The 15110-nt window shown below is 45.3% G+C and overlaps 1 protein-coding gene and 2 long non-coding RNA genes across 4 annotated transcripts in view; 1 reads left to right on the top strand and 2 right to left on the bottom strand.

The window, feature by feature from the left end:
- LOC143829722 (uncharacterized) overlaps window positions 1–1768 on the bottom strand; it is a 15315-nt gene extending 13547 nt beyond the window's left edge. Inside the window, exon 1 of the long non-coding RNA XR_013228217.1 lies at window positions 953–1768. This is a non-coding gene — a long non-coding RNA (uncharacterized LOC143829722). The remainder of the gene's footprint in view (window positions 1–952) is intronic.
- OSBP (oxysterol binding protein) overlaps window positions 1757–15110 on the top strand; it is a 22250-nt gene continuing 8896 nt past the window's right edge. Inside the window, exons 1-3 of the mRNA XM_077321045.1 lie at window positions 1757–2233; window positions 8412–8620; window positions 13491–13741. Coding sequence (XP_077177160.1) covers window positions 1878–2233; window positions 8412–8620; window positions 13491–13741 — 816 coding nt within the window. The 5' untranslated portion in view covers window positions 1757–1877. The remainder of the gene's footprint in view (window positions 2234–8411; window positions 8621–13490; window positions 13742–15110) is intronic.
- The window catches only part of LOC143829721 (uncharacterized), a 17243-nt gene continuing 14655 nt past the window's right edge, over window positions 12523–15110 (bottom strand). For both annotated transcript variants that reach the window (XR_013228215.1, XR_013228216.1), the window contains one exon: window positions 12523–12809. This is a non-coding gene — a long non-coding RNA (uncharacterized LOC143829721). The remainder of the gene's footprint in view (window positions 12810–15110) is intronic.

Here is a 15110-nt window from a genome sequence, read left to right as displayed (position 1 = left end):
GTCCTATCCTCTAGGGCAGGAGTAGTTAACCTGTGGTCCTCCAGATGTCCATGGACTACAAGGAGCTCATGGGAATTGTAGTCCATGGACATCTAGAGGACCACAGGTTGACTACCCCTGCTCTAGGGCAACAGAAAACTGAGCACAGTACTCCAAATGAGCAGAGTAAAGTGGTACCATCACCTTGCACAATCTGGACACTATACTTCTTTTGATATGGCCCCCAATCCCATTTGTTTGTCCCATATGTTCGTGTAGCAATGTTTTAAGGCTAATTTCCCTCCCCCCTTCAATTGATGTCCAGTGCTCTCTCCTCATAGAACTTAGCCATTCCTTGTGAGGCCATTTTGGGGGAAGAAGAGATCTCTTTAGCTTTCAGTTAATATATAAAGAGTTCTTTTCTGTACCTATGAAATCCCCTGTACAAGCAGAGTCCCCCTCACTGTCATGTGGGTGACCTGGTATGTCCTTAGAGCAGTGGTTCTCAACCTGGGGGTCGGGATCCCTCTGGGGGGGCCGAACAACCCTTTCACAGGGGTCACGGCAGGGCAAGCAGTTTGGCCAAGTGAGCGCCATCTACACAACAGCCTTGTGGGATAGTTCGAGATAGAGTGTTCATCTATCTGGAAAAGAGTGAGATCAGCATGGTGGGATGAGGCAGAACTGAACGGATAAACCCCAGAAAAAAAACAATTTATATACTATAATGAACAATGGATCTTCATGCCATTGGTCAGTCTCGGTTTAATTTATGTGAGGTTGTAAGTTTCACTGGTTGGTGGTCACCAATCATGCTTCAGGGGGTCTAAACCCAGAGCCTAGCCTGACCACACAGGTCAAATAAGCTAAGGGAGCTCGGCACTGACTCAGGATACGCTATCGGTTAGTAAATAAACGTTACTTGCACAAGAGTCTATTCTGCATGAAATGTGCAGTCACTCAAAATAGTTACCTTTTAAGTAACTCCTTAATTCACCCAAGCATTTTCTGACCATTTTTGTATTGTAACCAAGAGCGGGAGGTGGGACAGTTCTGCCATTTGAGCTCTTACACGTTGTCCGTGTCGAACTGGAGTCACTGGTAGTCTGCCATTTCCTATACGCTCGCTGGAGGTCTGGGTGTGACTCTCCGTGCTGTCCTCTACAGTCGAAGAGAGTGGCCCGCTGTCGCCCGGGGAGAAATTAAAAGGTCTGCGGGCTTTGAAAGGCTATGCGGGATCCTAAGCCACAGCAGTAACGTCCCGCTCCAGGGAAGGAGACTCGAGTGCCTGGGTTGACGGGCGACGTGGCCGATGTCAGGTCCGCAACGCGAACTGAGGAGGAAGCCCAGGGAGGTGCCTGGGAATCGGGAGGTCTGCCCGAGGAACAGGCAGGCATTGCATGGAGCCCCTGGGATGCGCCGTCGCGGGGTCGCGGCTCCCACTCCTCCCCTTCGCCAACGGATGACCGCCGAGGCCAAACTGTCACTTGGACCCAACCAATAGTCTCCGCCCCGTGACGAGCCCGATTAAACCCTCATCTGAGCAATCTAATTGGCTGTGACTCGGAAGAGGCAGAAGGGCCGGCCAATAGGAATGGCGATACACCAAGGCAGGGGGAAGGGACCGGCTGGCTCGCCCAATGCCCCCTCCCGTCCCGCCTCGGGGGGATTGCTGGGCCAGTAATCGCAGGCGGGGGCGGCGCCAGGCAGGATTCCAGCCCCTGGAGTGGGCGTCGCTGCTAATGGGGAGGGCTGGCGGGTGACGGCGCTACGCGTACCGTTGGGGGGGGCGGGCGAGGCGAGAGAGGAGGGAGGCGCTCAGCCTCCGCTGGCTCCTCGGCTCCCGTTGGCAGAGTCGGTTGGGGCTCGCGGGGGCGGCGGAGCGGCTGCTCTGCGCGATGTCGGAGCTGCGAGCCACGGGAGCCAGCTCTGGGGCAGCGCCGGGTGGAGCGGCCGGGTCCAATGCCTCCGGCCCAGGGAGCGCCGGTGGGCCCGGCCCGACGACCCCGCTGCCCTCGCCCGGGCCCGGCGGCAGCAGCGCCACCAGAGGAGAAGGAGGCACGCTGGGCCCTGGGGGACCGGCCCCCGGGGGGGTGACAGGAGCTTCAGGGGGGAGCTCTTCTTCCGCTTCCGTGTCGACCAGCTCCGCTTCCGGGTCAGCCCGCGAGGGCTGGCTTTTCAAATGGACCAATTATATCAAAGGGTATCAGCGGCGCTGGTTCGTGCTGAGCAATGGGCTCCTCAGCTACTACAGGTGAGGCCACGCCCCTTCCGCGGGTCCCGGTGGAGAGGGGTTGGCCCCGCCCCTCTCCCGGGTCTGGCGGCGCCCGGGGCCCCTCCCTCGCGCTGGAGCGCTGTTGGCCCGGCCTGGCGGCCGCGGTGCATCATCTTCACTGGACAGCCCTCCCTGGCCCTTGCCCTGCTGTTTGCAGGAAGGCCACAGGACAGCCGCCGCCCCAGCAGCAGCTTTCTCGGGGTGCTTCCTTGCCACGTGGCGGCTCTTGAGAAATAGCTGCTTTGCTGTGGCCTTCGCTTCTTCGGGACAGTTAACACTCCTGTTTCCCTTTGGCAGCGTGCGGCGCAAAACTTTTTAAAAACTTCACTGCACCCTCCTCTCTCTCTCTCTCTGCGCGTGGATTTTCTTTCTCCCCACCCCCTGCGTTTTATTGTATTGCTTTGTTTTCCTTCTGTACCTCGTCCTGGCCACGACAGAAACTGCTTGAGTATTATCAGATCAACCTCCATATTACCTTCAACATTTCTAGGTCACATGTCTGTTGCAGCAATTGTCCCACGCAGAGAAACATTTTAGTGCTAACCTTGATGTCACTCAGGACCCAAGGGCTTGTGGTACTGTGTGCTATACTAGAACCTCTCTTTTTAAAATAATGGTGGCCTGTGGATGTGATACACCTTATGAGGTGTCATCAAACAGTTGTTGATTGTTTTGTTTTAAAAGACCTAGGAACTGAATATAATGTATGTAGAATTAGAGGTACCAAATGAAACCAGTTGTCATAGATCCTACAAAAATTGAGGGATGTTGAGTCTTGGAAAAGCTATATTTCCACTAGCACTAAATATCCATAATGTAACAGCAACAATAAGCTTTGTACAGAATTTCTTTGGAACCTGTGTACTAACTAGTCAAAGCTGAAGGCCAGCATAGTATTCTTGGAATAGAAGGCATGGGTTCAATCTCCTGTCTATGCTTGAACTGTAATCTGTAGCTTTTGGCAATGAAAGCATGTGAAGAAGAGAGTAGTTTCATGCTAAAAAGCTCTGCTCCCCAACCCACACATGTTCATCAGATTATATGCATAAAGTGTGTATGTGTACATATTCTCCTTTCTACGTGATCAGGAGCCCTGCTTTTTCAGGGTTTCTGATTGCACAGAAAGAGATGTACACATATGCAGCTTTACAAGCATGGGTTCTATAACAGATGAGCATAGGGGATAGAGTTTGTCATCGTGATTCCATCTCTTCTCTCTGCCCCGTGCCATCATATTAATTTCTAGCCCTTTAAAAGTCTGGAAGGCCTGTAGTTGCTTAAAGCTGATTTGGGACCACCAAGTATATTTAGGTGCTGTTCTTCCATGTAAAATAGATTTTTGAAATCAAGCATTGTGAGTCAGATGTTGTGTTTATTATTGTGGACTTCCAGTCCAGAGACTTACTCATCATCACAGGTGCTTGTATCTCACCAGTGAGCCCCTGTAGGTGATCTTCCATCTTTATGTTTTCCAGTTTTCAGAGCTCTACAATGTGTTACATCTCAAATTACAAATATTAAGCTCTGCCAACCAACATGGATTTATATTTCCTCCCTCAAGCTTGAACAGTGTTCAGCCCTATAAAGGCCAGTCCTTGCTTCTGGAAAGCCATGAATACTTGCAACCCAGTGCTGTCCATGTTTACTCTAAAGCAGCCTTTCTTCAACTTTTTTACCATTGAGAAACCCCTGAAACATTCAGATTTCGAGGATTCCCAGAAGTGGCTCAATCCTGCTGAAAATGATTGGGAAGCATAGCTGTGTGCACGCCCACCTGGGACCTCTCCCCTTCCTACCTACTCCAGGCCCATCATTGGCCATTTGGGAAGGTGGATTGACATGACCATATATGGTCATAAAAGTAAAGGTATCCCCTGTGCAAGCACTGGGTCATGTCTGACCCTTGGGGTGACGCCCTCCAGCGTTTTCATGGCAGACTCAGTACGGGGTGGTTTGCCAGTGCCTTCCCCAGTCATTACCGTTTACCCCCCAGCAAGCTGGGTACTCGTTTACCGACCTCGGAAGGATGGAAGGCTGAGTCAACCTTGAGCCGGCTGCTGGGATTGAACTCCCAGCCTCATGGGCAGAACTTTCAGACTGCATTTCTGCTCCCTTACCACCCTGCGCCACAAGAGGCTCATACATATATGGTCATATCACTTGATAAATGTCTAACATTTATTTTAAAATATGTATAAAAATAAATTAACTCCCACCCATTGAGGAAACCCAGAGCCATCAAGAAACCCCAGGGTGTCAGGAAACCCTGGCTGAGAAAGCCTGCTCTAAAGTAAACTCCAAAGTAAGAGTCTCATTTCCATATAAGTATTCATAGGATTGCAGCCTGAGCCTTTGAATGACAAATCCTGCTTAATATTCCTAAAGGCATGCAGGGACAAGCAAGCAAAAATCTGTCCCTTGTCTCTAGGCAGACATAACTTTGTAGTACAAATGACACATGGCCTTCAGGACCAAAGGCCAAGAGTTATGCTCCTGTATTTCCAACAGTCTTGTTTGTGAGATTATGTTAAATTGTTCTAATGTCTTTCAATATAAAGAAGGTAATGCTAACTACTTGAATATGTGATGGCATAATATTTTCATTGGAGTGTTATTTATTTTCTTTTCCCTTTGCTGGCTTCGGTTTTTGCTACTTTAAGTTTTATAAAGGGCTGTAAGGCCGATGGCTTTAATTTTCTTATGTCAACAGTAAACTGCTTGTCTACTAAGTAACCACATTCATCTTCCCCTCTACCCAGAATCGCCATTTTCTCCAAAATGCTCAGGGTCTCTCTTCAGTCATCTTTGCACTACACATTTAAGCCAGTTTCAGAGGGGTTAAAAACATGGGGGTCTGTGATTTTGTGACGGCACTGCAAATTTTCTGCTGGATATGTAGCGTCTTCATGTTGCTTCAGCTTCCAGGATTTCTTGGATGCAAACTGTAATAATTTAGCAATTGTAAACATATTTGCAGACTAGATATACAGTACTCTTAGTGTTCTGCATTTTTTGCTCCCCCTTTTTAGAAGCCAGGTCTACTTTAAACAAACAAACAAAATTCTAATAGGCTTGAAATCACCAATGGAATGTATCTTTTAGTTAAATACACAGTCAGTTCAGGCCTGAAGTACTGCATGCTGTGTGAAGGTCATGGAGTAAGTCTTCCCTTATGAGTGTTGCCTGCCCCCTTGAACAGGGCTCTAGCAACCCCATGACCCTCCATCTTGAGGATATGTCAGGGACACTGGAACCTGTGTGTTGTATGTAGATCACTGTGATTTGTGATGCCACCATGGCAATTTCCTGAATGAAGATAAGCTACATTTATATCCTGTGGGGGAAATACTGTGATTGTATAGGTTTTCATGTTCTCAACAGTAATTAATGCTTACTGTAAATATAAAAATGGATGCTAAACAGCAAGCCCCCTTGTAGCCCTTTTTGCTCTCTAGCACCCTGTTGGATGCTGCTGGATCTGTGTCTCCATCAGTAGCTGTCTTTGCTGGGGAACATTCTCTTTTCTTTTTTCTCACTGTCTGCAAAGCACAGTTCAGGTGCTTATTCTTTCTCCCACACATTCAGCTCTGTTAGTGCCTCATTCCAAGGTGTGTCTCAGAAAGCCCTTGGTCCTATGCATTTTTCCTGGCTATGTAGCAATGGACTTTGACGTTTTTGCATGAGGGAATGTAGTCAGTTGACTCCAGGAAGTCATTCCATAATTAAGCAGAGGTAGCTGCTATTAACTGGGTTCCTAAAGCACAGTCTGTATTATTCATAAAGTAACAAGACTCTCAAGAGGGTAAGAATAGCTGGTAATCCAGGCTTATATTTCTCAGGTAGACTCAGTCCATTGGGAGAGCAGACTGCTCAGTAATTGTCTTCCCAGACTTCAAGGGAGCAAATTGCCAATGGCATCTCTAGTGATGCATGTTGATAGTGCTTGTGTGGTAGCTCGAAGCAGGTCATGTTCCTTGGTGATCATGCATTGTTACTCAGCCTTGCACTGGAAAGAAGATGGTTCTTCCTTGCACCAAGTCAGTGCCTAAACAACATGGGTCTTGTGCTGCTTGGGGCAGAAGGTTGATTTGTGGGCACAGAGTTAGGTGGAAAGTATCCACTTGCTAATGTGCTTTTGGTGCCTGTGCAAACCTGGCAGGGCACCAGCCACAGAGTGACTTCAGGGAGTGCTGAGAAAAGCAAATGCGTGTCCAGAGGTCCTTCTCTCCGCATCTTGATTGCCTCATCGGTTAGAACAAAGGTTGTGCTTGTACTTAGGAGTTCTATAGAGGAGGCCTTCTGGTCAGCAGTGGAGTTCCTTGCAAGCTCCTGTGCCTATATGCACACATATATGAAGATGTGTCTTGTACATGTGCACATGAACAATCTAGGATTGTTAAAGCTCATGAAGACGGGTTGGCACACCAACCATTTGACTGGACTGTTCGCCCTGAGTTTTTTTGACAATACTGAAATATTGACATGAAGTCAAGAATGCCTCTTTTGATTTTCATTTTTAAGCTAGACTACAGGAGAGATTTTTGCTCCTGCAGCAATCAAGGCTGTATTTGCAAAATAGCAAAAACTATTCCTATAATAGAAAGAATTGGCCTGCTGAATATTTAGTATTCTTTAATACTTTAAATACTTTAAAAAGCAAGAATTGAGTTCAGTGGCATCTTTAAGCAAAGTTTTCCCCCCGGGTATAAGTTTATGTGTATGCATTCACACATCATCAGATAAAGGCTTTAAAATCTGACTCTTGTATTACAATAGCCCTTGTTTGCTTAGCTCTGTTTCTGTTCTGAAAATGCTAACTGTGACTTGACAGCAGAAAACAACACCAAAACAGCTATACATTGATACATTGCATAGTGAAACCGTACCATTTCATTCTGCACATATAGTTTGTGTGATTGTTTACCACCCTCTGCCCCGGGAGTATGCACATAAAGAGATAACATGTCAGCCAGAATGCTGTGCTAGAATCTCTTTTCAGCTCCCTAGTTTTTCACATGTGGAGCAGTTTTGTATAAGGGAAATTATTCAGCCATGTGATCTCCTGGCTGTAGTGTGAGACTGCCTAAGAATAGTTGTTGCCACTCAGTGAATTGTTTGTCTTGAAAGATTCTGAACTTGAATTCAGGTATTATCTCTTCCATTGGCTTGGAGCCAAACAGACAGAACTAAGCTTGTGGTCTCTATTCATCTTCAAAAGGTAAATAGTAGGTTCAAAAAGCTTTAAAATGCTAACAACAACACAGGTCAGTTTCAGCAAAACTATCCTAAGCTTAAAGAATTAAATTGACTCTCCTTTAGTTACATAGAATGTTAAAAGTTAACAAAATTATTTTCAGTGTGAGCTTTCATGAGTCAGAACTCACTTCCTCAGATGCATTCAAGTGTATATCTGTCGGCCTGGTTAAATGCTTAGGAACAGGGCCGATAGAGAGACATATGGGGGGAGGGTAAAATGAGATCAACCAGCCTCTTTTTATAATCCCCCCTCCACTGGGTATTTCACCAAGCCTGCGGATGCACACTTCTGTGCATGTAGGTAGCTGAGTTCTCTCTGACTCAACAGCTTACACTGACATAAGTATTCATCTTAAAGGTGCTACCCAACAGACTGACATAGTTATCCTACCGAATTATTCATTCTGTATATGGGCGATCTAGAGTAAGCCTGTTAGTGGCTCTCTTCCTTTTACTGAGCTGTAGAAATGCTGCTATTACCAGCCCCACTAACTGGAAGTCTGAACGTTTCCTGAAAACTTACATGGTTTTGTTGCTTCAGCCAATCTTCCAGTGCTCCAAAACCTTAAAACCTTTCTTTTTGAATGACATCTCATTCTTAGGATTCCTTGGAAGATTTCTAGGATTCCTTGGGAGCCATCTGGTTCTATGATACTGATTCTGTGTCTGGAGTTGGCAACAAGAACTTTCTGGAACCTTCAACATGTCTGTTTTCAGAGCAGATTGCATAGTGTTGGAGTGATTTGTTGGTGTTGACTTGTCCTTTTGTATTGTCTAGGAAAGGGGAGACAGCATGGGGGTGTGATTGTCTGTTCTATAGGATGGTTTGATGGTCCTTTTCACATCAGACTTCTAATACCTTTTACTTGTTTGGTTTTTCCCCTATATGCCCTGCTCATAGATCCAAGGCAGAGATGAGGCACACCTGCCGTGGTACCATCAACCTGGCCACAGCTAATATTACTGTAGAGGACTCCTGCAATTTTATCATTTCCAATGGAGGGGCACAGACCTACCATTTGAAAGCCAGCTCAGAAGTTGAGAGGCAGCGCTGGGTTACAGCCCTGGAGCTCGCCAAGGCCAAAGCGGTGAAGATGCTGGCAGAATCAGGTAAAGTTGGGACAATGTGTCTTAAACTGAGGTGTGGAGGAGGGGGTGTCTATGGGTCATTGGAAGCACAGTCTATTCTCATGTTCATTCTCTTGGAACTGGCAGGTTCGCTGTTTGTTAATAACGGTAGTACAAGTAGGGAGCAGCTGAGGCCTTCCAGAGCCGGTGTGGAGTTTTCTTCCATCACTTCCTCTCACTCCCCTCCCCCCTCTTTCTATTTGTAAGCCTGGGGCTTTCTCTAGCACTTTGAAACCCTGTGCCTGAAACATGTATAGGGTTAAAGTCCTGTGGATAACAAAGTCTCATCTATTCTAAGCATGCAACAGCATTCATATGAGTGAACATGTCTTCCAGTTTGTCCTGTTCTATCCTATTTACAGTTCCAGCTCCTTGGGGCAAGGATTTCTGCCAAATGCCTGATACTCAAATTGCTCAGTGTCCTCTGAATCGTGTGTGTGTCATACCAAGGCAACAAGCAGCCTGGGGACCTTGTACTTTAATATGAGGCTCCTAAAGAAGGGCTGGCTTTTTAAACATCAGATTTTTCAAACCCTGTGGAGACCAAAAACACACTTTAACAGTCGATATTGAAGCTGCCCTTCATACTACTCAGTCGACTGAGCCACACTTTGAAACCTGATGGCTGCTGAGCTCAAGTGTCTGTCAGTAGCTGGTATACTTGATTAGGTAAACTGAACACCGACAGGCAGTGTCAAGTGACCTTCCCTATATGGAATTCAGCCTTGGGTTTGGAGAGATTGTGGGCCCTCAGTTCTTGCACACCATGGTTTCCTACGAGATTATGCTACTTGTGCATGAAGTTTGTATTAGAAACATGTTCTTTAAGAATAATCCTTATCCACCTTTCTTTTCTGGACGTATCCCTCTCTGAATTGTCTTTCTGTGTGGTAGAGTTTTGGTTTGTGTTGAAAGGAAACCAGAAAATAAGGATCCACCAAAAAACAAACACCTGGTATTTTCCAGGTTTGGGTGTATTTCGATATTTGCTAATATTTCCAAATCTCAACACTGTTATGGTATTCAGATTTGGCAAATATTCAAGATTCCTGATTTTTTTGGCTCCATAATACCCTGTGGGAACCATTAAAGTCCTAGGGTATAATGGAGAATTGATCCAGGGCTCTGTGGGAACTGTATTTTGAGGCAGAGGCAGCAAATTTGCAGCATAGCTGCTGGGACCTCTCCTCAAAAAAAAAAAAAAAATCCTCCATTGCTTTCAATGAAAGGGAAAAGAGGCATTTAAAGTAAATGTGGTCCCTTTAAATGCCTTCTGCAAGCAGCACATTCACTCTGAAGATGTTTGAAGGGCTCAAGATCTTTTTAAATGCCTTCTTCAAGCCACTGGTTCACCAGGAAGATGTTTAAAGGGACTAGAGTTCTTTTAAACACCTTTTAACTTCAGCTGTTTGACAGCCCCAAAACATCCCAAATAGTTTTGGGATTTTTTTGATTCAGCTGTTTCAGATAGCTGAATAAATACTCCAATTTATATCTAGCTGGAAAAAATATTCAGAAAATACCGATAAAGTATTTTTTGTTTTGGATAGACTGAATGTACACTCCTAGAAGAAAATGCTCCAATAGTTATTGCTGGAAGTGTTGGTTACATTTACATGTTGTTCTGAAGACTGGAGATACGAAGAGAGGCATTTGGCACATTTACAATGGAGAATTTCATTCATTGTCCTGATAATAAAATGTCATTCGACAGCAGAGGCTAACACAACCTGTTACATCCATTTTGTCTGGCCAGTAGTCCTCAGTTGTCAAAGATGCAAATATTAGCTATATTTTAGCTTCATGACATTTTCAGCCACTTTTCCCAACTCTTTCCCCACCCCCATCTTGTACACTGTTAGGCTAAGAAAACACCAGGATAAGAGACCATTTTAAAATTAAATTTGTCCAGCTGTTTCATAAAAGTGATCTAATCCAGTGGCTTTCATCACATCTTGGGAATATGAATTACATTAGTTCTATACAAACAAGGGCCCTGCAAGGATTTATGGGAAGATTTCACTTTCATCTGTATCCCCTCGGGAGCCCCCATAGCTTCTGCTCTGTTCCTGCTTCCTTCTCTTTCCACTGACCTACTAGCCCACCTTTAATAGCCCTCCTCCCTAAGTCGTCTTCTTTCCTGCCTTCCATTGGCAATATAACCCCAGGAAAAGTCAGGCTAAGTTGTACAGTGGCAAATTGCTTAAATTATGTAGTGGCCACCTCCATGCTTAATAAATCATGTAAATTGTGTTGTGGCAAGTCACACACATGAATTGCATGGTGGCCACAGGGCCCAGCTGAGTTGTGTGGTAGCAAGCTGCCCATGTAAGCTACCTGCTGGCAGCTTTGAGTCCCAGGTGAAGTGCATGGTAGTGAGTTGCTTGGTGATCTAGACTCTGCCTCGCAACCTTTGCAATTTGTATAGTAGCAAGTTGTGGTGGCCACCAACAGTTCCAGCCAAGTTATAAAGTGACCTGGCCTGGGCAAATCACACAGCTTGTCCAAGTAAATCATATGGTGGCCACAGAATGGCTGCTGCTGGACCTGGCTGAATTGTGCAGATTGCATGGAAGTGAGGTACTCAGTGGCCACTGCCAAGCTTGGTCCCAGCAAGTCTACCCTCCGTTAGGGGACCTGGCAAAGAGAGAGGGAGCAGGATCCTTTCCAGGGCTGCATTAACCTTGCTAATGTTTACTTCCCAGTCTTTCATTTATAGAAACCAGCTTTTCAAAGACTTGAGAACAGATGTTCTTTCTGTGTTTGTTTGTTTATTTTGGCGGGGGGAAGAAAGATTACAGATATTTTGGCAAATCTGGAGTTTCCTTTAGTTTGTAGAAAGATCTTCCTTTTTTCCTGGCAGAGTGGATTTTTTGATCCATTCTCTGTGGCCAGGTTCAGAAATTACTCTTCACAGTGTTTATGATTTTATAGGCCTTTTAATAAAGTCCATTATCCATGAATCTTATTCATTGCTGCTTACTACTGGAGGGAACTGTTAAACTTCATGAAATTAAGCTTTAACCAGTTCAAGAAATTCCAAAGAAATCTCTCAGTGCTCTAGTTCAGCAGTCCGCAACCTTCCCGTGGCTGCGGACCGCTGCCACGGGGTGGGGGGAGATGGCAACCCGGGGCCCCACGCACGTGCGGCAGCCCTGGAGCAACCGCACATGCGCGGACTTGCAGCGCATGCACAGTTGCATCCAGCGGGGGCGCAAACACGCATGCGTGGCTGTGCATGTGTGAAGAACTGCAACGTGTGCGCATTTGTGCCCCCACCAGACGCAAATGCGCATGCATGGCAAGTTTGCACGCACGCATTTCCGCCGGCAGCATGCCGGTGGCCCCAGCTCCCTCTCCCCACCCCTCCCCATAGGCCGCGAGCAAATCGGCCACCAAAGCAGCCGATTAGCTTGCGGCCCAGCAAGCTTCTTGCTTTGGGAGGGGCGGCCGCGGCTCCCTCTCCCCCCCCCTCCTGAAGCAAGAAGCTTGCCGGGCCGCAAGCTAATCGGCCGCTTTGGCAGCCGATTTCCTTGCGGCTTGGCGAGCTTCTCGCTGTGGGGGGGGCGGGGGGGAGCCGCGGCCCGGCGCTGAGGCCTTCTTGGCCTGGCACCAGCTGCAGCTCGGGGGTTGGGGACCACTGCTCTAGTTGAATTGAGAAATGTGAACAAACTAGCAAATCAAACTGTTGCTTCCAACAGCTGCTACAGTGGTAAGCAAAGAACACTTGGTAGCATTTCCTCACCAGTGAGGTGTGTTTTCTAGAATAATTTAGAATTGGAAAAGTTTCTGAAAAACTGAATGTCTAATAGAGCACAATAATAGAGCACACTAATAGAGCACAATAATTTTTTTAAAGGTACCTCACATTAATTTTATGTCCCAATAGCAACAAATACTTGAACTGAAAGATCTGATCAGGGGACTATCAAGTGTGGTTACATTCAAACAAATTCAAAGCTGTATGTAGGAGAGATATTCGAAGTTTACTTTTAATATTTAAATACAACATTGCATGTGCACTTATCCTGTTTTGTGTTTCAACTGAATTTAAGTCTCTCTTCTTATGGCTACTGGGTCACCTCATTCCTTGAATGACTTTTTGATTCCATATAAGATTGGGGCTACAATAGCCTTTCTGCCTCATGATAATTTTTTACTGTGGTTTCACCTGCAAAGCAAATCAGAGGCATTCATAATTTGATTTTTTATTTAGATTATTATGTATATTTATAATTTCATCCCCACCCCTCCTTACAAATCAGTAAAACATGATATATATTCTGTTGCAGAGTTTGTATGATCACCTGTAAACTTTTAAGTTTTTAAGAAACTACAAAGCTTACCTCATATTGTATCAGTACTGCCATCCAATCATTGTTGTGAAGAAACAATGGATATAGAGATAGAAGATATTCTGCAGAAAAATAAAGCACTGGAAAATTTTCTGTTGAAAATTTTCTGCCGTACATCTCTGTTGCTTTCATCCCACTTTACATATTGGGGACCTCTAATGCTAGAAAGAAACACTGTGGCTGATGATCTCTTATAGTCTTTTCTGGTGATATGTTTTTAACATCTGCAGTATCTCCATTAACAGTTTAATTCTGTGTTGAAGGGTAGGAAGTCCATTTGTTGCTTCACATGAGCTGATGAACTAAAATGTCAGACTGTTTCAGTGGCATCAGTCTCGGTTAAGATAGCTGAAAGTCTGTCATCATGTATCGTGGGATCTTACGTCATAATTCTGTGAAGATACATCTCCCTGCTGGGCTCAAAGAAGGATATGGGGATGTGCTGAATTCAGAAATGGGCCTGTGAATGTATTACAGCTGTAGTTTACTCCTCACAGATGAGTCAGGGGATGAAGAATCAGTTTCTCAGACAGATAAGACTGAACTGCAGAATACCCTGCGCACTCTCTCCAGTAAGGTGGAGGATCTCAGCACCTGTAACGACCTGATTGCCAAGCACGGAACAGCATTGCAGCGCTCTCTCAGTGAACTGGAGACCCTCAAGCTGCCTGCCGAGAGCAATGAGAAGATCAAGCAGGTCAATGAGCGGGCCACGCTCTTCCGCATCACTTCCAACGCCATGATCAATGTAAGTATAATCTGCAGAAGCTGACTTTGGACCTTCCCAGCTGTAGGCATGCTCTGACCAGTGGAAACTCCTACATATGCTATAGAGCATTGTGACTTCTGCAGCTGATGTAGAGTACAAAGTTACAGGGCATAGGTCTCAGCTCTGTGAGGCAGAGGTTTGGGCTACCAATACAATTAGATTGGGTCTTTTGGCTTTACCACATTTCTGTTTTTGGGAAGAGGTGTTCGGACTAGGTGGTAGTTAGTTTCACAGATGTTTTCAATTCCTAGGCTACCTAGAGCATTAGATGTGCAAGTTAAATGTAAACATTTAGGGTTTTTTTTTTTTTTAAGATGCACACAAACCACTATTTGATTTGAATCCCTTGTAGCTCCTTATATTTCCTTGTCTGTTGTAGTCACTGGGGGAAAATATATATAAAAATATGATCATCTGTCCCAAACCATAGGCAAAGGGCAGGATGGAAATCCAATTAAACAAAAATAGAACAGTAGACTGGGAAAAAGCAGGAAGAAAAAAAATTCCACAGAAATATTATTTCATTATTTTATTCAAATCCTACGCTTTCTTCAGGGAACTGGAAGGCAAACAAATGGGGTTATTTGTCCCCAGGCAACTACTCTGTTAAGAAGACAAAAGTGACTGCTTCAAGATGAGCTTCATGGTTAGAATTATCTGTCTGTTCTGTGTCCAGCCCTTAGCCACTGAACCAGCTGTAGGGAGCACCATGGAGAAACATCTTTTAGAAGAATTGCGCTAACGTTAGGTAATGATGAGTTCTGGTGACCTTCATCACAACATTTAGAACTGCAGTTTTGTTTCCAGTCCTATTGTGTGCTGTCATGTCATCAAACTTGTCCATCAGGAGTTAAGATGGAGTGGAGGGTAAATACATCTTGCTCAGAGAATAAGATAGCCACAAGAATTAGAATCCCAGAAGAGATCTAAGGGAAGCATTGAGTTGCCCATTTATATGGAGAATCCTGCTTCATTCAATAAAGGTAAATAGGTAGGATTGGGGAAGAGCTGTAGGTCAGTAGTAGAGCATTTGCTTGACATGAAGAAGACCCCAGGTTCAATTTCCAGCATTTTTAGCTTTAAAAGGCTCAGGCGTTAGCTGATGGGAAAGACCTCCTGAGACCCTGGAAAACTGCTGCCAGTCTGAAAGAGAATTTTGAGCTTTATGGACTGAGGGTCCAATTCAGTATAAGGTAGTTTCATGTGGTCATGTGACTTATCTTTAAGCAAAACTATAGTCACATGCTTGATCTTCTCAAAACTGTGTTGGGAAGATTTGAACACAGTTGAGATCAAGTCAACCAGATTTCATTCCAGAGCTTAGCTGGAGCAGTGCCACCATTTCATG

Source organism: Paroedura picta, chromosome 2 (genome assembly GCF_049243985.1).
Source record: "Paroedura picta isolate Pp20150507F chromosome 2, Ppicta_v3.0, whole genome shotgun sequence".
Taxonomy (NCBI): Eukaryota; Metazoa; Chordata; class Lepidosauria; order Squamata; family Gekkonidae; genus Paroedura; species Paroedura picta.
This window is presented reverse-complemented; position numbering and strand designations above follow the sequence as displayed.